The sequence below is a fragment of the Paroedura picta genome, chromosome 3, assembly GCF_049243985.1.
Source record: "Paroedura picta isolate Pp20150507F chromosome 3, Ppicta_v3.0, whole genome shotgun sequence".
Taxonomy (NCBI): domain Eukaryota; kingdom Metazoa; phylum Chordata; class Lepidosauria; order Squamata; family Gekkonidae; genus Paroedura; species Paroedura picta.
This window is the reverse complement of record NC_135371.1, coordinates 171021431-171049409: the sequence shown is the minus strand read 5'-3', so window position 1 is coordinate 171049409 and position 27979 is coordinate 171021431. Positions and strand designations below refer to the sequence as shown.

Genomic DNA, 27979 nt, shown 5'->3' with positions numbered 1-27979 from the left:
ATGACACAACCTTCTAGTGGAGGGGTGGGCCAAACTGTGGCTCTCCAGAGGTCCATGGACTACAATTCCCATGAACCCCTGCCAGCACGCTGGCAGGGGCTCATGGGAATTGTAGTCCACGGACCTCTGGAGAGCCACAGTTTGGTCAAGAGGGCAGTATGTGTGTGAGTCTCAAGGCCCTGGAAGGAGAGATCCAAAGCAGTGGGGAAGACCCTTAAGAGAAACTCCCCGCTCCCGCCCCAGCCAAAGAAACAAGGGGCTTGTTTTCCAAAAATACAGACCTGAGAGCCGAAGGGCAGGAAAGATTATCGAGCCGGTGACCACCCAGCAGCAGATAATCACTGACCAAAAGCAGTACGCTTGCAAATAGATTCATCTGTGTGGACCAGACGGTCGGGGAGGGGGGGGGGATAACTGCTATAGGTAATACAGAGAAGCTGCCCAAGAGGCCTGACCGGAGAAAACTGTCTGTCATTCCGGGTTGGACAGGGTTCTTAAGAGATGCAATGTTTCGGGCAGGAAATGTTGCTCCGATGAAGCACTGCAGGAGGGGGAGAAACGGCACCTCCCGAAATTCTCCCTTCTGTCTCGGGGAACCTGCTCTTCCCCACCCCACCCCCCCAGCCTGAGATCCTGGTGCTGTTTAGAAGCAGCATCCCCAGTAGACAAAACACATTTTCGGGTCCTGTCCGTCTCCCGCAGCGTGTGTCCAACTGGACCCAGCCCGGCAGAACGATCGGGCTGTCGGAGAGAGCCAAAATCGGCCGCAGGGGGGATTCACGGCCAGCCGGCCTGCCCTTCAGTCGTCAATCACGTAAGGCGCCACGAGTTCCAGATCCACCAGGGCCTCTTCCAGGGGCTGCTCCACGTGGAAGTCCCGCTGGTGTGGCGGACGCGCCTTCTTGCCTCCCCGCTGGGGGACGGGCAGCTCCGAGTGGTGGGCGGGCAGCGGAGGGGTGAAGAAGTAGGGGTGCAGCAGCGCCTGGAGAGAAGAAGCAAAAGAGGCAGTCGGCCGGCTGGATCAGGCTCAATGGCTGTCTAGTTCTGCCGGCGACGACAGCCTGGCAGTGCAGTCCGGGAAGCCTGCCCGAACCCGGGGCAAGGTTTAGAACAAACGCAAAAGTGACAGTGGCAACTTTTCTCCCCCTCCCTTTTTATCCATCTTATCAATCTTATCCTTCCAGTTGTGCTTTACGGAGGAGAAGAGGGGAACCCTTTCCGATCCTGTCAGGTTGCCAACCTCCAGGTAGTAGCTGGAGATTTTCTGGGATTGTAACAAATCGCCTGGAGAAAACGTCTGTTTTGGAAGGTAAGCCATGATTCATTGCAAGCGTGTTATCCAGGGCCATTCTGGCAGGGGCTCATGGTATTTGTAGTACCATCTGGAGTGCCACAGTGTGTCCACCCTTACCCTAATAAAACTAGGGGAGGGGGGAATCATATTCCCTGCAAGTAGCAGGACAGCCTGCAGCGCCCTCTGGTGACTGCTTATAGTTTCAATTAGAACTCAAAAAGACTTCCGGATTCTTTCCGCACCGGTAGCTTTCCCACTGCAGTATCCCTACATTTCGTAATAGCACAGCGTGGGTCTGGCTGGCCTTGGATCTTTCCCACATTCCACTCCCCACCCCACATGTAAACACCAGCAGTCCGGTCTGGCCCTAGATCAGTCAGCTGTCACGGTTATGAGATTTGCATGGGCAGGTTGGGTGGGCTGCAGCAAAGAGGAGGAAAACTGGGCTGACAGACAAGGTAGAAAAGGCCGTTTCCCCTCCATGCTCCAGTTCACCGGACCCACAAGGCTTTTTGTCCACATGGGATCCTGGAAACACAGAAATACACATCCTTGGGGTTGGAAACGGAAGGAGGAAAGATCTGTCACTGCAGAGAGATGGATGGAGCCTGCCCCGGGTATGCATAAAGTTCCCTGCAGACCTCAAGCCGGGACTTATTCAGCCAAAAAATTATTTTTAATATCTGTTTAGCCGCTGCTTGAAGACTACAGTGAGGGGGGAGCTCACCACCTCCTTAGGCAGCCGATTCCACTGCTGAACTACTTGGACTATGAAAAGCTAGTGATATCTAGCCAGAACTGTTCCACACGTAGTTTAAACCCATGACGTAGTTTAAACCCAACAGGAACCTTTCCCTGCTTTCCTCTAAGCGACCCCCTTTCAGATACTTCCTCGGGAGAAGTCTGCTGGCATCAGCAAGGCAAGGCCAAGAACCTCGGCCGCCCTTCCGCACTGCACCCCTCTTACCTGTGCCGCCCGCACTCGGTGCTGGGAAGGATAGACCAGGAACTGCTTCAGGAGCTGCACAGCCTGCGGGGAGGCATCCGGCACCACCTGCTCCAGGGGAACGGGTGGCTTCTCTTTGAAGGAGATCTTGTTGTAATCGGGCAGTTCGATGATCTCCTGTCCCGAGAAAGAAGAAGAAGAGTTGGTTCTTAGATGCCACTTTTCTCTACCCGAAGGAGTCTCAAAGTGGCTTCTATTCGCCTTCCCTTCCTCTCCCCACAACAGACACCCTGTGAGGTGGGTGAGGCTGAGAGAGCCCTGATATTCCTGCTCGGTCAGAACAGCTTTATCAGTGCCGTGGAGAGCCCAAGGTCACCCAGCTGGCTGCATGTAAGGGAGGAGCAGGGAATCAAATCAGGCTTGGCAGATCAGAAGTCCGCACTCCTAACCACTACACCAAGCAGGCTACATGAAGCAGGAGAATGGGTCACATCTGAAATAGGGTGGCCCCGTAGGGATTTCAAGGCATGGGATAATTGAAAGTGGGCTGCCATGGCCTGCCTGTGGACAGCAAACCCTGAACTGCCTGGATGTTCACACATCCAAGTACTAAGAACTCAGAGAAGCCATGTTGGGTCAGTCCAATGGCTCACCCTGTCCAAAAGCCAGTGGCCAAAACCCAGGTGCCATCAGGCTGACCAGCGGGGGCCAAAACTCAAGAAGCTCTCTTACTGTCTCCCCTCACCTAAGAGAAGCCATGTTGGATCACGCCACTAGCCCGTCCAGTTCAGCCCTCTGTGTCTCACAGTGGCTACAACCCAGGTGCCATCAGGAGGTCCACCAGTGTGGCCAGAACTCCAGAAGCCCTCCCATCAAGAACAGAGAAGGTCACTGTCCCAGACATAAGAACATTAGAGAAGCCATGTTGGATCAGGCCAAGGGCCCATCCAGGCCAACCCTCTGTGTCACACAGTGGACAAAACCCAGGGGCCATCGGGGGGTCCACCAGCAGGACCAGAATCCCTCCCACTCTTGCCCCCCAAGCACCAAGAAGACAGAGCATCACTGCCCCAGACAGAAGAATGTAAGAGAAGCCATGTTGGATCACGCCACTAGCCCGTCCAGTCCAAGCCTCTGTGTCACACAGCCCTCCCACTGTTCCCCTCCCCCCAAGCACCAAAAACCCAGAGCATCACTGCAACAGACACACGGACCAGGACTGACCCTGCTTAGCTTCCGAGATCTGACGAGGTCAGGCTAGGATTGGGATGCCCAGGTCAGGACCCCGAGGAAGAGATCAGGGCAGAAATGTGGAAGACTTGGTTCTCGGGTCTTTCCTCCCCCAGGGTCAGGATGGAACTGCAGCCCCAGCTCTTGTGTGTGTGGGGGGGGGGGGGAGGAATATCTCATGGCTGTTAAACCCACCGGCCAGATCTTTTGGTTGGGGGTCCCGAGCACTCCGAGGACACAGCACAGCTGCTCGATGTCATTCTCCCCCGGGAAGAGCGGGGAGTTGTTGAGGAGCTCCGCAAAGATGCAGCCCACGGCCCTGGAGAGAGGCAGGAGAGAGGGTCAGCGGCAGAACCAGGAGGGGCAGGAGGCCGGAAGCGGGAGGGGACCAACGAGCAGCAGGGTCTAAGCAGACTCTGCTATGAAGCACCTTTGAGTTCAATGCTACAACTTCAGCGGCTTGCAAAATGATGTAAAATTGTGGTGGCTGCCCTCACGGGGGATGCATAAGAACATCAGATGAGCCCTGCTGGTTCAGACCAGTAGTCCGTCCTGTCCAGCATCCTGACTCACGCAGTAGCCAACCAGTTCCTCCGCAGGGCCAACAACAGGGCACAGAGGCCGAGGCCTTCATGAGAACCTGCTGGATGAGGCCAGTGGTCTACCTAGTCCAGCATCCCATCTCACACAGTGGCCAACCAGTTCCTCTAGGGGTCCAGCAACTAGGCAGGGAGGACTAAGACGAGCTTTTCTGGATCAGACCAGGGAGGGTCCATCAAGTCCAGCTTCCTGTCTCACATAGTGGCCAACCAGCTCCTCTACAGGGGCAATGGCAGGGCATAGAGGCTGAGGCCTTCCTAAGAACATCAGAAGAACCCTAATGGGTCAGACCAGGGGTCCATGTAGGCCAGCATCCTGTCTCACACATTGACCAACCAGAAAGGGGAGGGAGGTATTTAACTGGTTTCCCCATGTTCTGGAGGGAAGAAGAAGAAGCTTGGTTTTTATACCCCACTTTTCTGTACCCTAAATAATCCAAAAGCAGTTTACAATCACCTTCCTTTCCTCTCCTCACCACAGGCACTTTGTGAGATAGGTGAGGCTGAGAGAGCTCTGAGAAAACTGGCCCAAGGTCACCCAGAAGGCTTCGTGTGCAGGAGCAGGGGAACCAAGCCTGTTTCTCCAGGTTAGAGCCCCCTGCTCTTCACCATGTTAGCAAAGACACTCACCACAGATCCACACCTTCGTCGTATTTCCGAGCGCCATAAAGGAGTTCCGGGGCCCGATACCACCTAAAGGAGAAAATCCCACATGTCACATTTAAACCTTCAGGCCTTCAGGATGTCCCAGTCTCTGGCCAATAGGGCCTGAGCACACCAGGCTCATATCGATCCTGATCACATCCTTCTCTGGATGAGCTAGGGTAGATCACAAGAGCCTCAGAATCCGTCCCTTTAGCACCGGCTAGATTCTCCCTCCCCTGGCTCTCTTTCACGGGATATCTTACCATTGCATCAACACCCCCACCCCGTTCCATCCCATTCACCTGGTCGCCACTTTGTGGCTGTACAGCCTGTCTCCGTCCCTGGTGAACACTCTGGCCAGACCAAAGTCAGCGATTTTAAGCTGCCCCGTGGAGCTGATCAGCAGATTGGCCGGTTTTAGATCCTGATAGAGACAGACGGGAATTCAGAGAGAGATCCTCAGATGGAAAAGAGAGCTGGGGAAGGAGCCAAGAGAGAGCAGGTATAAGGTTGCCAGCAATCCCTGGAGACTTGGGGGTGGAGTCAGGAGTGGGTGGGATTTGGGGCAGGGAGGGACCTCAGTGGAGTGTAATGCTATGGAGACTACCCTCAAAAGCAGTCCTTTTCTCCAGGGGGATTGATCTCTTTGGTCTGGAGATGAGCTGGAATTCCAGGGGATCCCCAGGCCCCACCTGGAGGTTGGCATCCCTGACCCTCAGAGGGGTCCAAGGTCACAGAGTCCCTCCCCAAGAAGAAGAAACAACCAAAAATCTAGTGGTTAGAAAGGCCTCACCCGGTGCATGATGGAGTTGGCATGGCAGAAGGCAACCCCCTTGAGCAACATGAGCATGTAGCCTTTCACTTGGGCATCAGTGAGGGGCTGTTCGGAGTTACGGATCACCTCAGAAAGGTCTGAGATCATGTACTCAAACACCAGGACAAATCCAGTGCCGTGGGGAAAGACATCCTTCAGCTTCACCACCTGCAGAGAGGGAAGGGGCAGCCCAACATCAGCCATTCCTGTCACGTCCCCCCTTTGGGGTTGCCAGGCAACCAGCAGGTGAGACACAGACCTACCTTGCGTACTTACTGGAAAAGGATACAGGAAGTAACAAGGGGGTAGTTCTAGGAATTGCTGGAAACTCTATGGTGAAACCATAGAGTGTTCAGGAAAGCTTTAATCCAAACCACCCCTTTTAACCTCTTTACAATCTAATTAAACTCACAAAGAGAAAGAGAATTCAGTGACTACTCACATGCTGGTTTTCCTCAATTTCCTGCAGCGCCTTGATCTCCCTCAGGGCTTGGTTCGGGATACCATCCTCCAGTTTACGGAGAGCCACCTTCTTGAGGGCGACAGTCTCCCCTGTCTGTGCAGAATGCGGGCACAGAAGAAAGCAGGGAAAGGGGGTTTCTGGCACCCATTTCTCCAACCCTTTCCCCTCCCAGAAAGAATCTGAGAAAGACCCCGGGAGCTTCTGGTCCCAACAGGCAAGAGGGATCCCACTCACCTCAATATTCTTGGCTTTGAAAACTATGCCGTGGGCGCCCTCTCCGATGTGGCCCAAGATGCTGTACTGGTCCATGGCACCCCTGTGAGGAGGAATGGGGAAAGAAGTCACATCGCAGCTTCCCAGGCCTCCCCCCCAACCCCCGCCCTCCCCAAAGCTCCAGATATTTCCCAGCCTGGAGTTGGCAACGGCAAAAAATACCCTACTTTCCCTTTTTAGCACCCCCCCTCGCCTTCCCCGCAATTGCAACGAATGGCCATTCTCTGAAGCAGGGGTAGTCAAACTGCGGCCCTCCAGAGGTCCATGGACTACAATTCCCATGAGCCCCTGCCAGCAGGCAGGGGCTCATGGGAATTGTAGTCCATGGACCTCTGGAGGGCCGCAGTTTGACCACCCCCGCTCTAAGCGCTGCAAGAAAAACGATTCCCTGCCCAACCTTTTGGATTTAATTTCTGCAGAGACCTTCCTGGTCCCACTTACGGAAGAGGCGAAGTAGAACCGGAAGCTACAGCCGCGTCGATCGTTTGCTACCTCTTTGATAAACGGCCAGCGGGTTCCGCGTTGCCTAGCAACTCCCTCCGCAACGCTTCCGGAAGCCGCCGTGGGCAATGTCACGTGACGCGGAGCGTCGCCCTGCTCTTAAAGAGACAGCGACGAATAAGCCGGCTTCCCTCTGCGGCGATTCAAAAGTTAAAGCCGAGGGACCTTCGAGGTCATCCAGCCCGACCCTCCCGCTCAATGCCCCTTTGTTGTCCTCCTCCTGAGAGATTCACCAGCTGCAGGAGACGCAAAAGATCAGCGGGTGAAGGTCCCCCCAAGGAATGCATTTCAGAGTTGCCAACCTCCCGGAGGGACCGGGAGATCTCCCGTGATTACAATTAATCTCCAGACGACCACGATCAGGTCCCCTGGAGAAAATGGCTGCTTTGGAGGGGGAACTTTAGGGAGATGTTACATATTGCCCTGCTGAGGTGCCTCCTCGAACCCTGCCTTCCTCAGTCTCCGCCTTCCAAATCTCTGACCCGGAGCTGGCAACCCTAATGCAACTCCAGCTGGAGATTTTTTTTGGGGGGGGGGGAAGTCTGGGAAAGGCAAAGTTTGGGATGCTGGGTGGTGGGGAGCTCAGCAAAGCGGTGAGGTTCTATAATTCAACCCTTGGTCATCTAGAGATCCGTTGTGATGACAGAACTCCAGCTCCCACCTGGAGGTTGGTAACTGTGTTGATGCCAAGTCCACGATAGGCCTCCGCCTATCTTGGGTCAACCTCCAAAGAAGTAATGAACTTTCTCAACATTGGGATTGGGGGGGAGGTACGAGATCTTTAAAAATAACACATTCCTACCCAATTGAGCCTCTTGTGGTGCTTCGATCCCAGCAGCCAGCTCAAGGTTGACTCGGCCTTCCATCCTTCCGAGGTCGGCAAAATGAGTCCCCAGCTTGCTGGGGGGTAAACGGTCATAACTGGGGAAGGCACTGGCAAACCACCCTGTATTGAGTCTGCCATGAAAACGCTGGAGGGCGTCACCCCAAGGGTCAGACATGACCTGGTGCTTGCACAGGGGATACCTTTACCTTTTACCTTTACCCATTTGTTAGACCCAGTCCGGTCAATGAGACCAGTTTTGGCTATGACATTTCAAGCAGTCTAATCCCAAAAAACTCCCAGTTGCCAACCTCCAGGTAGCACATAGATCTTTCCCATGATTACAATTTACCTCAAGATTTCTCAGATCAGCTCCCCCCCTGAAGAAAATGGCTGCCTTGAGGGGTAGACTCAATGGCCTCTTATTCCTCTGAGGTCCCTGCCCTCCCCAGGCTCCATCCCAAAATCTGACCCCAACCCAGATCTGGTGACCCTATCAAAACCGCAAACTCATCCGCTTGGTCAAATTTCTCCAGTGCAAATGTGCTAGAGTGGATCCCCGTGACTCTTTTTCCCTTTCAAGCAGAGACAGTTTGCACTCCTATCTTGTAATGCAGATGCTATACACATCCTGACGTCGTGCATACATGGACCGCGAGTTCAGCGTACTGAAGTTCCCACACATGAATTTGTACACATTTTTAATGCTCTTTAGATTAATCCTGTCCTGACTAGATACCCGCTTCCTGCTGAGACCTGTGTAGCATCTTTATCGCTGGCGGAACTTGATCCAGAAATAACTCAATCTGCTGCAAAAAAACCCGACAATTAATAGTGTCTAAAAATACTGCTAAAATGAGTCTTATCCTACAGCCAACTGTAGATGTCTACTCATATATTTGAGTCTGCAGACCTTTGAGAGATATATGTGCTTTTATTGTTCTGTGTTTTCCTCTGTTCTGGCAAGTTTGGTAATACTTGTTTTATCCTGCTATATGATCGGGTTTATGCTCAGGACCTTTGGTCATGCAACCTTAATAATAAAGAACAACCCAAGAGATGCTTTGCGGGATCTCCTTAGGCAAATCTGCCGTCTCTGGATTTTCATTTCTGGCCTAATTAATAAACTGTGCTTCCCACACCCACCCATCCCCATTCTATCACCGTTCTCACTTCAGAAATGACAGGTCAGGAGCAGATCTATTAAGCTCACACACATTCCCTCGCGCCCTAATTTTTGGAGGTCACTGAGGAGGAGGGGATGGAAAGCTCCATCATAGCAACAAGAGAGACATCTCTCTGCCCCCAAGGCACTTACAGTCTATGGTGAAGGAGACAGAGGGTGGGAACTGTAAAAGGATGAATGTGGACGGTTACGGCAGACTTCACAAAGGCCCATTAGCAAATTCTGCGCTCCATTTGGATCGGAGGGTGCTAAAACTGATTTGGAGGAAGAGTGTCAGGACTGATTGGTATTGAAACATGCCGTCAAGTCACATGCAACTTACGGTGATCCCATAGGACAGGCTCTTTCAACCAGGGGTTAGTGAAACCTTGGGTTTCTTGGTGGCCTTGGAAGGGTTTACCAAATGAATAGGGGCCTCCCCCTGGGACTTGGAAAGGCTGCAGGCAGCTCTTAGGGAACTCACCAGCAGGGGCAGCTCACATACAGCAGGGATCTGCAGCCTCCGAGCCTCAAAGGGAAGTGGAAGTGGAAGGGGGAGGGGGTGGTCAGGGGTGGGGAGCAGAAGGTGATTGGCTGGCCACTGGACAGGCAGGCAAGCTGGTTGGAGGAAGAGGCACTCGGGGGAGGGAAGCCGCCCTGAGTGGGTGGTTAAGCGCTGAGTAGTACTTAAGCCATGAGACCAGCTCCTCCTCCAAGGCCTTACCAGAAATATATAATGGAACAGATAAATAAAATTATTACTTTTTAAATGCACGCATAGACATGCATGTACACAACACGCTCCTTAACAAACCAAGGGAACATCAGATTCCATTTAAAAAGAAAAAAAAATGTGTTCCTAGCCTAAGGGCAAAAAACAAAACAAATGTCCCCTTTAAATAGTCTGCCCTTTGGAACAATAAAATAACCACCAATGCAGATCAGAAGCGATTGTAAGCCGCTTTGAGACGCCTTTGGGCAGTGAAAAGCAGGGTATAAAAACTAATTCTTCTTCTTTATGAAGACGAGAAGAGTTGGGTTTTACCCTCTGTTTTTCTCAGCCCCGAGGAGTCTTAAAGTGGCCGACAATCGCCTTCCCTACCTCTCCCCACAACTGTGGGACTGAGAGACATTTGAGAGAACTGCAATTTGCCCACGTTCACCCAGCAGGCGCCGTGCAGAGTGTAGTTTTTAATTTAAATTTCATATCCCTTCTTTTAATTCATTTATTTTAGTATCTTATCGCCTTCTGCTGTATTTTGCCTCAGGTTTGCGGGACAACAAATGGGTTCCCATTTTCCCATCACCTCATAACTCTACCGTTTTCCACAGAGCGCTAGACAGGATGGTTAATGGGAAAGGCCTCTGGGGTGGATGTTTTCCCCTCAAAAAAGGGATCTGGCTTCAGCTGCAAATGGGGCAAATTTCTTTTTGGCTCCCCCATGGAACTTGGTATCTTTACAATATTAAGGGAAAATGTAGTGACATTGAGGATCTGGAAGAATTAAGTCCTACTGCTATCAATACCTGAGAAATTAGGGATGGACCATGACCCAGTGACAGACTCAGTGCTTGGCATGCTAAAAGGTCCCAGGTTCAATTCCCGGCATCTCCAGTTTAAAGGACCAGGCAGGAGGGGATGGGAAAGACCTTGACCTGAGACCCTGGCTCAGTGGCAGAGCCTCTGCTTGGCATGCAGAAGGTCCCAGGTTCAATCCCCGGCATCTCCAGTTTAAAGGACCAGGCAGGAGGGGATGGGAAAGACCTTGACCTGAGACCCTGGCTCAGTGGCAGAGCCTCTGCTTGGCAGGCAGAAGGTCCCAGGTTCAATCTCCGGCAACATTGGTTAGAAGGACCAGGCAGGAGGAGATGGGAAAGACCTTGGCCTGAGACTCTGGGTCAGTGGCAGAGCCTCTGCTTGGCAGGCAGGAGGTCCCAGGTTCGATCCCTGGTATCTCCAGTTAAAAGGACCAGGCAGGAGGGGATGGGAAAGACCTTGACCTGAGACCCTGGCTCAGTGGCAGAGCCTCTGCTTGGCATGCAGAAGGTCCCAGGTTCAATTCCCGGCATCTCCAGTTTAAAGGACCAGGCAGGAGGGGATGGGAAAGACCTTGACCTGAGACCCTGGCTCAGTGGCAGAGCCTCTGCTTGGCAGGCAGAAGGTCCCAGGTTCAATCTCCGGCAACATTGGTTAGAAGGACCAGGCAGGAGGAGATGGGAAAGACCTTGGCCTGAGACCCTGGGTCAGTGGCAGAGCCTCTGCTTGGCAGGCAGGAGGTCCCAGGTTCGATCCCTGGTATCTCCAGTTAAAAGGACCAGGCAGGAGGGGATGGGGAAGACCTTGGCCTGAGACCCTGGGTCAGTGGCAGAGCCTCTGCTTGGCAGGCAGGAGGTCCCAGGTTCGATCCCTGGTATCTCCAGTTAAAAGGACCAGGCAGGAGGGGATGGGAAAGACCTTGGCCTGAGACCCTGGGTCAGTGGCAGAGCCTCTGCTTGGCAGGCAGGAGGTCCCAGGTTCGATCCCTGGTATCTCCAGTTAAAAGGACCAGGCAGGAGGGGATGGGGAAGACCTTGGCCTGAGACCCTGGCTCAGGGGCAGAGCCTCTGCTTGGCAGGCAGAAGGTCCCAGGTTCAATCTCCGGCAACATTGGTTAGAAGGACCAGGCAGGAGGAGATGGGAAAGACCTTGGCCTGAGACCCTGGGTCAGTGGCAGAGCCTCTGCTTGGCAGGCAGGAGGTCCCAGGTTCGATCCCTGGTATCTCCAGTTAAAAGGACCAGGCAGGAGGGGATGGGGAAGACCTTGGCCTGAGACCCTGGGTCAGTGGCAGAGCCTCTGCTTGGCAGGCAGGAGGTCCCAGGTTCGATCCCTGGTATCTCCAGTTAAAAGGACCAGGCAGGAGGGGATGGGGAAGACCTTGGCCTGAGACCCTGGCTCAGTGGCAGAGCCTCTGCTTGGCAGGCAGGAGGTCCTAGATTCGATCCCCGTCCTCTCCACTTAAAAGGACCAGGCAGGAGCTGATAAGGGAGACCTCCACCTGGGACCCTGGAGAGCTGCTGCCAACCTGGATGGACAGGTGGTCCGATCCTGTCCAAGGCACCTTCCTGTGGCGGAGGCGTGGGGATTCCAGCCCAGTTCTCCAGACTGATCCCTCTCTTCCCATCACCCCAAGCTCAAAGCCCTGCAGGCATCCGGTGGAGTGTGCCCTCTTCGACGGAAGAACGGCAGGACAAGCTGCCTACATCCTCCCTGCACGAGGCCCTCCCGCGATGCTCAAACTTTTAACGCATCATCCCAAAGTGAGAAACAGCGAAGAGAAAGGCGGCGGGGGGGGGGGGAGGAAACGGGTGAAGTTCTATCCTGGGCTGATCTCCCAGAGAGAACCAGGCTCGGTCGCCAAACATTGTAGGAGGAGGCCTTGCGTGGGTGTGTGAGGGAGGCGGATTGGACAGGCGTGCAAGGGAGCGGCATCGAGAGAGACAGTCTGGATCTCACACTCACACACATCCACACACGCACTTATCATTCAAGCTCTGAAGCCGAAGAATAGGCAGATTCCAAATCTCCCCTAGATACCAGGACATCTGCTGGGCTACAGAAGGTGGGCCTGGAGCCAGGACGTTTGGTTCTTTCCCCAGATTGAGATGGGAGAGCAGATAAGTTGCTAAATTTCAGGGAGGGGGGGGTTGTGATCGGGGCAGACCGAGGCAACAGGAACAGTTCTCTTGGTTCCAGGACTTTGCACTCGGTGTGCTTTTGTTTGCCTTTAACACCCCTGAGTTGCGGGGAAAGAAAGAGTGGGGACAAAGAGGACGATGCTTCAAGGACCAGGGGACCCTTCGGCCGCTGGGGGAGAGAGGTGAGCAAAAATCCGGCACCAAGGACAGCGCCAGAGGTAAGCCCCGAGGTTGACGCGCTTCTTTTTCACTTTTTGGACTTGAGAAATGCGGCATGTGAGGAAATGTGGGGTCCGAAGAAATGGGGCCGGGAGGGGGTGGGGGCTGTTATTCAAGTTTCTTAAGAGTTTTGGAGCTCAGCAGAGCTGTCGGATTTGGCAGCACAGGGCAGCTGAGTGAGCTGTTTGGGTTTCTTTGAAAAGGATGCAAGTTTTTCTTTTTATAATTAAGACCTGTGATCCTTTTGTTCCAAAGGATTCACTCTGGAACGTCTCAGAAGCACACAGCGTGTATTTTAAAAATGAATGGGGGTGGGATGGGGGTTGGAGACCAGAGGTGAGCAGAGGTGATTGGCTGTTACCTGCCTCCTTGGCAGTCTCCTATCCAAAAGCTGACCAAGACCCGTAGGGTTGTGAGTGTCCTGCATAGTGCAGGGGGTTGGACTAGATGACCCAGGATGTCCCTTCCAACTCAATGATTCTATGATTCTAAATTCCGTCCAAACATCCAGAAGAAGTTCCTGACAGTCAGAGCGGTTTCTCAGTGGAACAGGCTTCCTCGGGAGATGGTGGGTTCTCTATCTTTGGAGATTTTTAAACAGGGGCTGGAGAGCCATCTGACGGAGAGGCTGATTCTGTGAAGTCTTAAGGGGGTGGCAGGTGACAGTGGAAGAGCGAGAGGGTTGTGAGTGTCCTGCATTGTGCAGGGGGTTGGACTAGATGACCCAGGAGGTCCCTTCCAACTCTATGATTCTATGATCCTATGATTCTAAGAGACTGACCCTGCTTAGTTGAGAAACAGGCCTGGTATACAACCTCCAATAACTGCAAACTGAAGACCCAAGAGATGAGAAGGCTTTCCACTTAAGTAAGGAGTTCTTACTCCGTGCTTGTAAAAAAAGAATTTTTATGCTGTCTTTGAAACTGTGTTATTGTACTGACCTGTGTGGAAGATCTTACAGATCAAAAAAATTTGAGTTCATGTTTTTGTACTTATGGGGTACATCAATTAACCCTTTAATGTCATGTGATTATGGCGTTCATGTTTGACAGAGATGTATGCGAACTATAGGGGAAGGAAGTTTTCCCATTTTCTGTTTTTTTAAAATATATTTTCATTACCTTGAGCTCTAATAAATTGTTTATTTGATATATTTTCAAACTTCTGTCTCTCTCAGCCTTTTTGGTTCTCCCAGGGCAAAAACATAGAGGTGGATTGTCATTGCCTGCCTCTTTATAGCAACTCAGATACCCTTAAGGGTCTCCCAACCAAATACAATCCAGGGCCAACCCTGCTTAGCTCCTGAGATCTGACAAGACTTGGCTCCACTGGGTCTTCTGGGGCAAGTATTTTATAGCTGTGCTTCCTCTTGAATCAAAGCAACCTTTTAATCTGTTCCAGTCTTTTACATTGACTTGGGGGGGGGGGTCTCCCCTCCAAACACCAACCAAGGCCGGCGCTGCTTAGCTTGCAAGATGTGGTGAGATCAGGCTCACCTGGGCCACCCAAGTAAGAGATAATCAGAGGTTGGTTTGGCATTGCCTGGCTCTGCATAATAACCCTGGATTTTCCAGGTGGTCTTCCATCCAGGTACTAAGCAGGGTTGACCCTGCTTAGACAGCAGGGATCTGACCAGACAGGGCTAGGTGGATCATGAGAGGACAATACCTGCTGTATTCTAATCATGCTACTAGACCATAGGGACTAGTTTCTTCCACTTTCGGTGTTATTATTATTATTGGATTTCTCAACTGCTTCTCCCCCATAGGGGCTTTTTGTGAGTACCTCTAGAGAAGGGGTAATCAACCTGTGGTCCTCCAGATGTTCATGGACTACAATTCCCACGAGACCCTGCCAGCATTTGCTGGCAGGGGCTCATGGGAATTGTAGTCCATGGACATCTGGAGGACCACAGGTTGACTACCCCTGCTCTAGAGGGCCATTCCACAACTCAGCAACTGAGTTCACAGAAGTTTTATTATTTATTGATCGCACGGCCTGGGTAGTGTAGTCCACCCAAGGAACACCTGGGGACAGTTCATCTCTGCATCATGACCCCTAGTGTTCCTTGGAGGAACTGCCACCCAAATCCTCAGAGGTCCCCCATCCAAACACTAGCCAGGGTCAGCCCTGCTTAGCTTCCGAGATCTGATGGGATTCAGCTTGGCTGGCCTATCTCGATCACAATTTCAAAGAAGAAGAAGAAGAGTTGGTTCTTTTCTCTACCCGAAGGAGTCTCGAAGAGCTGTTATGGAACAGTTCTCTCAGAGCTCTCTCAGCCCCACCTACCTCCCAGGGTGCCTGTGGTGGGGAAAGGAAAGGCGATTGAAAGCTGCTCTGAGACACAGGAGGCATGCTGGGAGACCTTGGGCCACGCTGTGGGAACGGGAATGAGGTGGTACAAACTTGTGGTAGGACAATGGGAGAGGGGACTCCACACATGGGGAAGAAGACCACACATGGGGTCTTCAGACCACACATGGGGAAGAAGAAGAGTTGGTTCTTATATGCCACTTTTCTCTACCCAAGGAGGCTCAAAGCGACTTCCATTTGCCTTCCCTTTCCTCTCCCCACAACAGACACCCAGTGGGGTGGGTGAGGCTGAGAGAGCCCTGATATTCCTGCTTGGTCAGAACAGCTTTATCAGGGCTGGAGTGAGCCCAAGGTCACCCAGCTGGCCGAATGTGGGGGAGGGCATGCCAGATTAAAAGTCTGCACTCCTAACCACTACACCAAACAGGGACATGTTCTGTTAGCTGCCAGGTGACAGCCTTGGGGCAGGTAATATCTGGGCCCACTGACTCCATTTTTCGTATCTGGTGTTTCTGGGATAATGACGAGGCCAACAGGACCCTACTGAGATTTTCCACCTCATTGTTATGGACTGAGCTCTAATCCTCTGAACGCCAGAGTCAGAAAACATTAGGGGAAGGCCTCAGCCTCTCTGCCCTGTTGTTGGCCATTCAGAAGAGCTGGCTGGCCCCTGTGTGAGACAGGAGCCTGGACTGGATGGACCCCTGGTCTGACCCAGCAGGCCTCTTCTGGTGTTCTTAGGAAGGCCTCGGCCTCTCTGCCCTGTCGTTGGCCCTCCAGAGGAACTGGCTGGCCCCTGTGTGAGACAGGAGGCTGTACTAGATGGACCACTGGTCTGATCCAGCAGGGCTCTTCTGATGTTCTCATGAAGGCCTCAGCCTCTTTGCCTTGTTGTTGGCCTTCCAGAGGCACTGGATGGCCACTGTGTGAGGCAAGAGGCTGGTCCACATGGACCACTGATCCAGCAGGGCTCTCTTATGAAGGCCTTGGCCTCTATGCCTTGCTGTTGGACCACCAGAACTGGTTGGCTACTGTGCTGGACTAGATGGACTATTGGCTTGAGGGGGGTCTTCTTATGTTCTCTGAGGGCTTTCTTCATCCCTTCCTGTCTGAGAGGATGTGCACAGGCAGTAAAACAACTGCTGTATTTATCCTGCACACCAAACTGCAGTTGTTCCTGCGAGGGCTTTTTTTTTGTCCTTCTCCGGCCATGTTCCCTCTTTCTCTTCCCGTTAATGCCAAATTCCCTAGCATCCAAGACTGTTTCTGAGACCTGTCTCTCAGCCTCACTCTGCCGACCCTTCAGATGTTCAGAAACGCACATGGCACGCAACAGAAAGGACTTTAGAACACAGTGCGCTCAAGCAACCCCCTGTATCACGAACTCCCCACTTGCAGAAAGTTAGCTCCTCCAGGTGGCCAGGCTGGGACCTCCGTCGCTGAGCAGTGGGGAGTACAGTACAGTCCCATGGAGCCAAAAACAAATGAGAATTACCCAACGACCAGCAAAGGGGATTTGATCCTCATCTCCTTCTCTCTCCTTTCCACAGCTCTCCCCACCATGTGCCACTCTGCATCAGCTGCTTTCCTCGCCTGTGCCATCCTTCTGTACCAGGGCATCCATGCGCAAGAGTTTCGCGTCCACACTCCACGGCACCACCATGACCAGTACTGGTACCAGTCGGCAGGGGATCGAATCCCCGTGATCAGTAAGTTGCTTTCTCCCCCCCACAGCCTCAATTGTTTAAAAAACCATTTTGGATAACTTTTTGGGCTATGCACCAGCGAACACACATGACTTTCAAACTACCTGATCGAATGAACTCCCAGAAGAGCCGAGGACGTCTGCAGCTCGTGAGACATTTGGTTGAGGCCGGGCAGAAGGAAGATCCTTGCCTCAACTCTGCTGTGTCCACTGTTAATATCTCCCTGGATATATGGCAGCCAGGAAGGTCAGATAGGGAAGGATGACAAGTAGGAGTAATGCGGGTGGTTTTTTTTAACATCCTTTTCTTGCTGTAATTTTTACCTTGGAGTACTGTGTGCAGTTCTGGAGGCCTCACTTCAAGAAGGACGTCGATAAAATTGAAAGGGTACAGAGGAGAGCGACGAAGATGATCTGGGGCCAAGGGACCAAGCCCTATGAAGATAGGTTGAGGGACTTGGGAATGTTCAGCCTGGAGAAAAGGAGGTTGAGAGGGGACATGATAGCCCTCTTTAAGTATTTGAAAGGTTGTCACTTGGAGGAGGGCAGGATGCTGTTTCCGTTGGCTGCAGAGGAGAGGACACGCAGTAATGGGTTTAAACTTCAAGTACAACGATATAGGCTAGATATCAGGAAAACATTTTTCACAGTCAGAGTAATTCAGCAGTGGAATAGGCTGCCAAAGGATGTGGTGAGCTCCCCCTCACTGGCAGTCTTCAAGCAAAGGTTGGATACACACTTTTCTTGGATGGTTTAGGATGCTTTGGGCTAATCCTGAGTTGAGCAGGGGGTTGGACTAGATGGCCTGTGTGGCCCCTTCCAACTCTATGATTCTACGATAAGTTGCCATGAGCTGGAAGGTCAGGAATGGAATGAATAAATACTTGCACGTACATTTCTAAACATGAATACAAATGCCGAAAATATCCTAAGTGCCGGCAAGTGGGGATAGAAGGACGGCAAGCCCCTTGGGCAGGGATCCCCGAAGGCACATTTGGAATTCTGGCACATTTGTACATTAAAAAACCACCCACATTCCCCTGGCCTCACCTTGACTCTCTGCTTCCTCCTTACCTGAAGGTGGAGGCACCTGCAAGGTGATCGCTATAAGGCGTTGCTGCAACCGTAACCACATCGAGGAGCGGTCCCAAACCATCCAGTGCTCCTGCCTGCCGGGGAAGGTGGCCGGGACCACACGTGGCAAGCCCTCTTGCGTGGACAGTAAGTGCGTTCGCTTAGCGGCTGGGACGCCTTCCCCCTCCTCCCAGAGAAAGCAACGCAACCCCCACCCAAACGCCCAAGCAGGGATCCCCAGCCCTTTGAAGCCTGCCAGCACATTTGGGGTTCTGACACGGCACGGGGGCCACGGCAAATGGCCGCTACAAAATGGCTGCCACAGGAGGCGGAGCCAGCCACAGATTGCCGCAGATTCACTTCAGTAACACAATATAGGTCTGCATGCTCTGCTGGGACAGCCAATCGAATCTCCAGTAGTCAACCCGAAACCTCGCTGGACAAGAGTCCTACCAGGACTCACCCACTTCCTAAAAACACTCGGCTTGCTCACCAAGGGCCTGATCTGGCCGATTCGGCTTCGGTGCCCATTAAAATAAATGGCGCCATTTACTTTAGTGGGAGGTCTGATGTTGCCACCTTTCCCGGGGCCGGGGGGGGTGGGGGTTCCTGATACAGCCTCAAAATTTTCAAGGTAGCTCCAGGAGGTACTTCGCTGACCCTCCTCTGAATTTCACAATGATTGGATCACAGAGTCCATGTTCAGTCTGAGGCCTTCCTAAGAACCTCAGAAGAGCCCTGCTGGGTCAGACCAGGGGTCCATCCAGTCCAGCCTCCTGTCTCACCCAGTGGCCAACCAGTTCCTCTGGAGGGCCAGCAACAGGGCAGAGAGGTTGAGGCCCTTATAGGAACATCAGAAGAGCCCTGCTGGATCAGATCAGGGGTCCATCCAGTCCAGCCTCCTGTCTCACCCAGTGGCCAACCAGTTCCTCTGGAGGGCCAGCAACAGGGCAGAGAGGCTGAGGCCCTTATAGGAACCTCAGAAGAGCCCTGCTGGATCAGACCAAGGGTCCATCCAGTCCATCATCCTGACTCACACAGGGGCTAACCAGTTCCTCTAGAGCAGGGGTAGTCAAACTGCGGCCCTCCAGATGTCCATGGACTACAATTCCCAGGAGCCCCTGCCAGCAAATGCAGTAGTCCATGGACATCTGGAGGGCCGCAGTTTGACTACCCCTGCTCTAGAGGGCCAGCAACAGGGCAGAGAGGCCGAGGCCATTCCTTCTCACGCTGGGATTCAGAGGTCTCCTGTCTCAGAACGTAGGAGGTTCCCTTTAGTGTCCTCTTTAAAAAGGACAGCCTGTCATCCCAAGGACATTCGGGACAACCGTCTGCTCTCTGCCCCGCAGCCTCCATCGTGACGGGAAAGTGGTGGTGCGACATGGAGCCCTGCCTGGCTGAGGAAGAGTGCAAGGCGCTGCCGGACAATTCCGGTTGGATGTGCTTGCTGGGAAACCGCGTCAAAACCACCAAGGTACTGGTCCCTCACGTGCCCCGCCCCCCTCAGACAGTAAAGCTCAGGGCCGACCAAATCTCCCCCTCTGTGAACCTGTTTCATAGGAGCAGAAAAGAACAACATCCCAGCAGCTCCAGGAGAAAACATTCTGGAATATTGTGAACTCAGGCAGATTGTGAGTGGGTGGGCAGGAAGGGAGCACGTCTGAGCTTGGCTCTTGTGGCCATTCCCTGCATTCTGCACGGGGCTGGACTAGATGACCCTGGAGGTCCCATACCACTCTACGATTCTATGAAATATTCAAGGCCTCAAATAGTTCTCTGGCCTTCTGGTCCACATAATTGACTACAGGCCCATAATGTCCGGAACAGATCTTTTTTTGTAAAGGAGCCAACTAGCTATAACAATTATTGTATATTTTACGTATGCTGGTTTTATTTGACGCCTGATCATTGAGAAAGGCAAAGACGGCGAAATGCATTTAGTCAGTGGGGACATTCGTATATAAGCATGGATTAATTTTATTGAGGCTATGCTAAAAGTTTTGGATTTGTCAACGTGATTAATAAATACTGGCACTGTATTTTTAAAATTTTTGTTCTGCCTTATATAGGCTTAGGGCCATTACCCCCATGGGCTCCTGGACTCTGGCTCTTTTCTGAAGACGTGACTCCCAAAAGCTCCTCCCTGCCACAAATTTTCATTCATTCATTCATTCATTCATTCATTCATTCATTCATTCATTCATTCATTCATTCATTCATTCATTCATTCATTCATTCATTCATTCATTCATTCATTCATTCATTCATTCATTCATTCATTCATTCATTGTCTTGAAGGAGCTATTGGACTCCGGCTCTTTTCTTCTGCTGCAGTGAGACTAAACACAACTCCCCATGTCAGTCTGTCTCAAGGGCTGGGGGCCGAGGGGCTGCACCTCCCTCCAATCCCCATTCCCCAACATGCTCTCTCTTGCTTCTCAGATCCACCCTAGATACTGAGGCCCACACCAGCGAAGGACCAAAGCTTTCAATTGGCCGAAATGGACACCTTGTGCCGGCCGCCAGGAAGACACCCACAGTGGCTGAAGCATGCGGAAGAAACGATGCGACCGAACTGCCTCTGGGGAGGGGGGGAAACCAAGAGGAAGGGGCTGTCCTCGACTGACTGTGGGTGACATTGGAGGGCTTCTGCTCCTTGTGGGGAAGGGGAACAAAGACTTTCCCACACACACCCTCCCAGCAAGGACTGGATTCGAAATGCGTTCCACTTACACAGGCAGTGCCACAGCCAAGGAAAGCCACCCTGGACCCCTCCTCTGTGTCGCTTTTCCTCCTCCCCCCTCCCCAACCTCACCTGGGCAGACACCTCATTAAACTCTCTGGGACAGAAATCAAGCAAGCCTGTTTTGTATTTACATCTGGAACGTTCAGTCTCTTTTTTTCAAGGCTCTCTCAATACCAATATAACCAAGAAGCTGCAGGGTTGGGGGGGGGGTGTAGTCAAAGAGAGACCGCTAGAAATGAGGAGGTGTGGCTGATTTTATTTAAAGCTCCAAATCCACATTCTGCTGTTTGTTTTTAAAAAAAACCAAGCTCTTTTAAGCTACCAGGTCTCCTTGGGAGCCAGACTTTCCAGCATATAAAACTGCAGCCACCATTCTTCGGAGGACAAGTGGTAGTTTGGGCCAGATGAGGACTGTATCAGTCTCAAATCTCAGGGGAAGGGGCGTGAAGAGATCCTCCAAAGTCACGCTGTGTCTCTTGCCCCGGTCGATGACCTGCTGCCGGAACTCCCAGAAACTAAGTCACGTCAGCCTGCCGTGCTAAATACTTATTTCTACGGAGGCTGCGGCTCCTTCGGCATGGGAGGGAGACAACGCCCTAATTCCAGCCCACCCCCACCCCCCAGGTTTGCAGAGGTAGATGCCACACTGCCTGCGCTACCTTCTCTCCCCTTCCCCGAAGAAGACTCTCAAAATTGCATCCCTCCAAATGCAGATGGGTTTGAGTGTTATTCATTAACAGTCTTCGGTAGCATCCGGAGGAGGTTCCTGCCCTGCAAAAATCCAAAAGGAAGCCCAGCTCTGCACGGGGTTCATTGATAGTGTCCGTAGCCTGGGTATCCCGACGTCTCCTTGGGAGGAAGCTGGCTGGGGTCCTCTCCAAAAGGGTTGGCTAAGAATCAGGGAGAGGAAAAAAAGGAAAGAAAAACTTAGCAAGCCAACAGCGGCATGACAAGGAAAACTTTTAGATTCAGGTAGGGGGCCGTGTTGGTCCGAAGCAGCAGGACGACAAGTCGGGGGCAACTTTAAGACCAACCCAGTTTAATTCTGGGCGAAAGCTTTTGTGTGCATACACAGGTCTCCGGGTAGATCCAGGTGGGTCGCTGTGGTGGTCCGAAGCAGCTGAGTCCAGGGGCCCCTTTAAGGCCGACCAACTTTTATTCAAGGTGTGAGTTTGCTTGACCAAGTATGAATGACCACGAACAAAACTTGGCTGGTCTCAAAAGGGCCGCTGGGCTCAAACTTTAGCAAACCGACTTGGCACAACCGCTTAGGAGGGAAGGTTTGGAGCTGCTCTTCTTTGGGGAGGAAGAGAGCACTGGCTGCTGTGCCGCAGCAACGGGGGAGAAGCGTGGAGGTGGGCAGGGTGATTTCACGGAGAGGAGTGACAGACGTCCCCCCCCACTGCAGCGTTCAAAGCAGGTTGCAGGTGACACCTACGGAAGAGCCGGTGGAGGGTGTCAGACGCCGTGGGAAGGGAGTGAAACTTTGGGATGCGTTTGTGGAACCTTGGGAGAGACGCTGGCCGTTTGGATGAGCAGAGATGGGGCAGAGAGGGAGGGCTGCACCCTCCCACCCTCATGGGAGATAAAGATGTATGAGGAAAGGTTGGGGGAGCTTTGCCTGTTTAGCCTGGAGAGGAGACGACTAAGAGGGGATCTGATAACCCTCTTCAAGTATTGAAAAGGCTGCCATGGAGAGGATGGAGCAGAGTTGTTCTCTCTTGCCTCGGAGGGACAGACCAGAACTAACGGAATAAAATTAATTCAAAAGAAATTCCGTCTAAACCTCCAGAAGAAGTTCCTGACAGTTAAGCGGTTCCTCAGTGGAACAGGCTTCCTCAGGAGGTGGTGGGTTCTCCATCTTTGGGGATTTTTAAACAGAGTCTGGAGAGCCATCTGACGGAGAGGCTGATTCTGTGAAGGCAAGGGGGTGGCAGGTGACAGTGGATGAACGAGAGGGTTGTGAGTGTCCCGCATAGTGCAGCGGGTTGGACTAGACGACCCAGGAGGTCCCTTCCAACTCTGATTCTATGATTGTAGGGCAGGATGCTACAGTCAGCCATCTCCAAAGAAATCCCTAAACAACCTTCCCTTCACTGCAGAATTATTAGCCCTGCCAATCCCCAATAGCCCCAACTTACGGTTCTGGAACTGCTGGGCTGTGTAGCGTGTTAGCAAAATCCCGACGCCCTCGATCAGGGCAAGCAGGATGCCGCCCATCATAGCGGAACCCACCATGGCCAGCGGCCCACCTGGGGAAAGAACAAAGGGGTAGAAAAGCTCTGGCTGGTTTTCCAAACACAGAAGCCTAGGGTGGGGGGTGGGGGGGAAGAGAGCAAAAGAGCAAGAGTTAAAGAGAGGCAGAAAGAGAGCAGGAGCGAAAGCAAGAGAGAGAGAGAGAGAGAGAGAGAGAGAGAGAGAGACGTCACAGTAAGAGGCAGCGTATAAATCAAATGACTCAAATAAAGAGACAGAGAGTGAGACATACACACACCAGGGAAAAGCTTCTCTCTTTCTGCCATCAGACCAGAACCCAGGATCACCCACTGAGGCTGCGAGGAGGAAGATTCGGAATGGGCAAAATGAAAACTGTGGAACTCGCTGCCACAGGACAAAGGGACTGCGGCCAACCCAGAAGGCATGATCAAAAGGGGGGCAAGGCAGGTTCAAGGAGGAGGTGCTTATCAATGGCTAGCACCCATGAGGGATGCCACTCCCTCCAATCCTGGAAACCTCTTCAGTTCGTGCGTGGGGCTGCAGAGGAAGGGTGAGGCTGTCGCCACCTTCCTATCGGTTGGCTTTGCAGAGGCATCCGGTCGGCCGTTGTGGGAACAGAACGCTGGACTGGACAGCCTCGGGTCTGATCCCGCGCGGCTCTCCGCATGTTCTGGTGGGGGCAGAGGCATCGCACCGCCTGCGAGGGCCGCCACTTACTGCGGGAGGCCAGCACGGCTCCGGTGAGCGCCCCACTGGTGATGGAGTTCCACGGGTCCTCCTTGCCACGCATCTTCACCAGGCCGCAGTCGATGGTTGAGAAGAGACCGCCCCACACGGCGAAGCTGCCTGCAGGGGAGAGCGGGGAGAGCATGTGGCAGCACCAGCTGGACGCAGAAGCTGCTTGTAACTGGCACCGATGTGGATCGGGAGTCGGCGCCAAGCCGGAGCCAAATGCTCGGCTCCGAACACAGACGTTTGCTCCGGGCAGCGTGCCGAGCTGGGTTGAGTCGGGGCAGGCTTTGAGGCTCGCTGGCAGAGAAAAGGGCAGCGGCAGGAACAATGAGATGGGCAAAGTAAGGGCGTTACAGGGACTGGCAAGGGAGGGGGCTGTGCCTGGAGACCCTCAAGAGCAGACACTGCGGGACGCAGGACAACTTAATGGGGACTTTGCCAAGAGTTCCAAGTGCATCTCGAGAACACTATGCCAAAGTAGAGGCAAGGTGCCAAAGTCCCACTGTAGGCTGCATTGGTTGGGCCACACCAGGAACCCGGTGTGCTGTTCCAGAGGCCTTGCTCCAAAACAGGACATGGAGAAAAGGAGAGGGTGCAGAGGAGAGTGACGAGGAAGATCCGGGGCCTGGGGACCAAGCCCTAGGGGGAAAGGCTGAGGGGCTGGGGAATGTTCAGCCTGGAGAAGAGGAGGTTGAAGGGGGACAGGATGGCTCTCTTGGAGCATCTGAATGGCTGTCACTTAGAGGAGGGCAGGGCAATAGTCCTAAGCAACAGAGGACAGGGGTTTTCAGTCCTGGTGGAACACCCTCCTGAGTGAGATCAGGGCGCTGCGGGACCTAAAAAGTTCCACGGGGCATGTAAGAGGGAGTTAATCCACTAGTCCTGTGGTCAAGGCCCACAGAACGCCAAAGGTGCTGGCCTCCCTACATGCAGTCTTTTATATACTGATAGACAAGCATCGTAACATCGAATTGCCACCGAAACATCCTAGTGGACGATTTATCCTCTCTCTCCCGCGCCCTTCCTGAGAAAGACACTGAGCTACTGAGCTAATACAAAGTTGATAAAGGCTGGTCTGTATACACAACCTTAGACTGGCCCAACCATTCTCCATTACTCTGCTATCTTGTATGGCTGGCAGGCTCCGTCTTACCCACCTCCCCAACCTGAAGCATGCCCCAGTTAGAGCCATCTGATGGACTCTGCCTACATCTCCCCCTGCCTCCTGCCCCGTAGGCACACCCCTTTCCTCACCTCCGATCTGTGGTGCTCGCACTCGGATCGCGTTGACGCTGCCTTTGAACCGATGCCGAACACCCTGAAAGAAAAACAGAATTGAGTCCCACGGCTCTTTTTAAGACTGCGGTCTTCGTGAGTGACAGATGGAAAAATGTGTTTTAGATTCCTCTTTATCTCCTCTGTTTTATCCTCACAACAACCCTGCGAGGTAGCTTAGGCTGCGAGTATGTGAACTGGCCCAAGGTCACTCAGCAAGATTCTGTGGCAGAGCAGGGTCTCGAAGGTCGGTCTCCCGGATTCCACTCCAGATTTCCCTACCCTTTTGGAGTCAGAGGGCATATTTTGAATTCTGGCACAGCATGGTGGGTGCAATAAGAAAATGGCTGCCACATGAGGTAGGACCAGCCAGAAAACGATGGCCACAGCTTTACTTTAATGCAGGGTCGATCCTTCTGCTGTGGTGGCAGCTGCTGCCAAAGCAACATTAAAAAAAATCTGCACAGCCAATCAACTCTCCAATGGCCAATCAGAAGCCTTGCTGGGCAAAAGCCCTACCTGGCTCTGCCTACTTTCGGGTGCCAGAAAATACCTGTCATGGGCACCATGCTGGAAACCCGCAGACTACAATTCCTATGAGCCCCTATGGGGATCTGGAGAATCACAACTTGGCCACTCCTGCACTAGTCACCGTTCTCTCAGAGCTCCCCTCACAAGGGGAGAGTTGAAGGGAAAGATGATCGTCAGCCGCTTTGAGACTCCTTAAAATAGAGAAAAGTGGGGTATAAAATCCAATTCTTCTTCTCCGTCACATGAAGCCTGCTGAATCACCTGGGGCCAGCCACAGTTCTTTCTAAACTCTCTCAGCCCCACCTCCCCCCAAACTGCCCGCTGTGGGGAGGGGAAGGATAGGCAATTGTAAGCCACTTTGAGATTCCCTCGGGTAGAGAAATACAAGATATGAAAACCACATCTTCCTCTTCCTCCACACTTGCATCTTCCATTTAACAACAATTATCACTATTATTTCTGGCGTGCCAGCTTGGTGTAGAGGTTAGGAGTGCGGACTTCTAATCTGGCGAGCACCAAGCAGGAATATCAGGGCTCTCTTAGCCTCACCTCCCTCAGGATGTCTGTTGTGGGGAAGGAGAATGTAAGTCGCTTTGAGACTCCTTCGGGTAGAGAAAAGCGGCATATAAATATCAACTCTTCTGCTAAAGCTGTGAGAAGTTCAAGACAAGCCTGACCTAGGTAGCTCAATACAGAAGCAAATGGTTTTTAAAAAGGCCACCAAATAAGCCTGGATTCCTCTGCTCCCTCCCGGCCCTGTCACTTTCAGGAAAAAGGAAGGGAAGAAGAAAGTCCAAACTCACTACTGGGGCATTGCGGAAGCCTTTGACGGCCTGGAAGACACCCCCGCCGATCATCCCCATGGTGAAGGCGCCCCCGCAGTCATCCACAATTCGCCAAGGGCTGCCAGAAGGAAAGAGAAGGGAAGTGAGCACAGGCCATGGGGGTAAGAGGCTCTGATAAAAAAAAAAAAGAGAGCGAGCCCGGAACAGAATCTGTGATAACACCAGGAATGTGAGAGACTTCCAGTAAAGAAGCCAGACAACAACAAACAGAATGAGCAAAACAAAGGTGGCGTGCAGCAGTGGTCCTCAACCATTTTATCACTGGGGACCACTCAACGCCAGGGACCACTCACCGGGGACCACTCAACACCTTTTACTGAGGCCCGGTGGGGGGGGGGTAGTTTATTCCTCTACTCTCAACCACTGACCTAGCGCTCTCTGATCGCTATGGTAATGTTTAAACATCCCTTCAAAATAAGATACAGACACGCCACAACAATGAAATGTGTTGTAAAGGGCTGGGAGGGGGATGAAGTAAAGGGCCGGGGGGGGGGGGGAGAAGGCGTCCTTCGGGGCCCACCTCCAATTAGTCAAAGGACCACATGTGGTCCGTGGCCCACAGGTTGGGGATCACTAGCGTGCAGCATTGTGTTGTGGCCAGAGCCCACTTCCCCCAATGTACGAAACACTACCCTCTGTTGGCAGATAGACACACACATGTGACAAAAGATGGGGGAGAGGGACATTCTTTTGAAAAAGAGGCCAGAAAACACAGCAATGCAAGAGTGGGGTGCGCTGCAAAACGATGAGAACAACTGACAACAAGAACCAGACAAACGAGCAAGGGAACTACGACTAGCGTGACCCACACCTAACTCAGCGATAAACTCTGAAACTCTAATACCAACAAGGTTTTATTCAGGGTGCACACCCTTTCAAGTAGGTTCAGATGGGTAGCCCTGTAGGTCTTAAACAGTAGAGTTTGAGTCCAAGGGCACCTTGAAGAGCAACAAAGATTAATTTTCAGTATAAGCTTTCCTGCACATGCTCAGTCGTTCAGATACAATTGGGTCCCCACATTCTTCTTCAGGTAGTCGACGGAATGTGCCTGCACAAAGAAGCGCGTCTCCAGAATTAAACTGCGTTGTTCTTAAAGGTGCCCCTGGACTCAGAGCTTGTTCTGTCTCTTCAGACCAACAGGGCTACTCCCCTGATTCTGACAAAGCAAGAGCACGCCTCTAACTGCCCAGCGAACAAGCACTTCCCATAAAGCAGGGGTAGTCAAGCTGCAGCCCTCCAGATGTCCATGGACTACAATTCCCATGAGCCCCTGCCAGCGAACGCTGGCAGGGGCTCATGGGAATTGTAGTCCATGGACATCTGGAGGGCCGCAGTTGGACTACCTCTACCATAAGGTGTTATAGTGGTTAAGAACGCGGGACTCGTTTGCGGGGGGCCATTCGTGGCATGGGGGCTCGTTGGCCAAAAAAGCCCAGCCCAGGCCCGACAAGGCTGCAGAACAAAGAGGCCGGGGCTTACAGAGACGCGGAATTCGCAGCCACGAGCACCATCCCATCCCCCCCCCCCCATTTCTTATTAATGGACTCGCCCGGCGCAGCAGCCCTGGAGCGGAAGGTACTAACTACCTCCAACTGGGAGGGGAGGCAAGAGACAGAAAAGAGCGGCACAAAGAAACCACGACTCTAAAGGAGCCCAGGGGACAAAGGCCGCCGCCGCCTCCTTATTCCCTCCCTTTGCCCCAGCTTCCCCCGGCACTCGCAGTTACCAAGGTTCCCGGGCATATTCCTCCATCGCGCCCGGCCGTCGCCTCCACGGGTCACGTGACAAGGAGCCATTCGAAGCGGGCGTCGCGTTCTAATTGCGTGTGGCTATCCTATTGGTCGGGTAGGGTCACGTGAAAGGGACGGAGGCGTTGGTGCGGGGGAGGGGACC

General features: G+C 52.8%; 3 protein-coding genes across 9 annotated transcripts in view; 1 reads left to right on the top strand and 2 right to left on the bottom strand.

Annotated features, from left to right (window-relative positions):
* Window positions 1–20620, top strand: part of LOC143833558 (chemokine-like protein TAFA-1) — a 36552-nt gene extending 15932 nt beyond the window's left edge. For 3 of the 4 annotated variants that reach the window (XM_077329510.1, XM_077329508.1, XM_077329509.1), the window contains exons 4-8: window positions 1185–1309; window positions 16512–16670; window positions 17747–17887; window positions 19090–19214; window positions 20183–20620. In XM_077329510.1, the coding sequence (XP_077185625.1) occupies window positions 1185–1309; window positions 16512–16670; window positions 17747–17887; window positions 19090–19214; window positions 20183–20200 (568 nt within the window). In that variant the 3' untranslated portion in view covers window positions 20201–20620. The remainder of the gene's footprint in view (window positions 1–1184; window positions 1310–16511; window positions 16671–17746; window positions 17888–19089; window positions 19215–20182) is intronic. The other variant, XM_077329511.1, reaches the window with a different exon arrangement.
* CDK20 (cyclin dependent kinase 20) lies at window positions 115–6791 on the bottom strand. Of its 4 annotated transcripts, none has more exons than XM_077329506.1 (9): window positions 6437–6490; window positions 6226–6308; window positions 5971–6084; window positions 5508–5696; window positions 5017–5138; window positions 4700–4762; window positions 3666–3789; window positions 2262–2417; window positions 115–982 (listed from the first exon to the last, which is right to left on the bottom strand). In XM_077329506.1, exons 2-9 carry the CDS (start codon window positions 6298–6300, stop codon window positions 800–802), a joined length of 1026 nt encoding a protein of 341 aa, XP_077185621.1. In that variant the 5' UTR covers window positions 6301–6308; window positions 6437–6490; the 3' UTR covers window positions 115–799. The 4 variants fall into 4 exon arrangements, with proteins under 4 accessions (XP_077185621.1, XP_077185622.1, XP_077185619.1 ...); XM_077329507.1 differs by having other exon boundaries at window positions 6226–6307; window positions 6432–6450; XM_077329504.1 differs by lacking the exon at window positions 6437–6490 and adding an exon at window positions 6706–6791 and having other exon boundaries at window positions 116–982; window positions 6226–6307.
* A 102-nt stretch (window positions 20621–20722) lies between the features above and the next one.
* TIMM17B (translocase of inner mitochondrial membrane 17B) lies at window positions 20723–27957 on the bottom strand. Its single transcript, XM_077329515.1, has 6 exons — window positions 27813–27957; window positions 26045–26144; window positions 24690–24753; window positions 23421–23549; window positions 22628–22738; window positions 20723–21376 (listed from the first exon to the last, which is right to left on the bottom strand). The coding sequence occupies exons 1-6, from the start codon at window positions 27836–27838 to the stop codon at window positions 21297–21299; spliced, it is 510 nt and encodes a 169-aa protein (XP_077185630.1). The 5' UTR covers window positions 27839–27957; the 3' UTR covers window positions 20723–21296.
* Between the last annotated feature and the right edge of the window lie 22 nt (window positions 27958–27979).

Bases quoted from the DNA above. Each gene is read 5' to 3' on its own strand.
- CDK20 (XM_077329504.1), bottom strand. From the start codon at position 6,300: ATGGACCAGTACAGCATCTTGGGCCACATCGGAGAGGGCGCCCACGGC. The intron at 6,085-6,225 runs GTGAGTGGGATC...CATTCTGCACAG, and splicing joins TCAAAGCCAAGAATATTGAG to ACAGGGGAGACTGTCGCCCT. The intron at 3,790-4,699 runs GTGAGTGTCTTT...GCCTCTCTCCAG, and splicing joins GACGAAGGTGTGGATCTGTG to GGCCGTGGGCTGCATCTTTG.
- TIMM17B (XM_077329515.1), bottom strand. From the start codon at position 27,838: ATGGAGGAATATGCCCGGGAACCTTG. The intron at 26,145-27,812 runs GTAACTGCGAGT...TCCTTCTGGCAG, and splicing joins GAATATGCCCGGGAACCTTG to CCCTTGGCGAATTGTGGATG. The intron at 22,739-23,420 runs GTAAGTGGCGGC...TTCTTTCCCCAG, and splicing joins AGCCGTGCTGGCCTCCCGCA to GTGGGCCGCTGGCCATGGTG.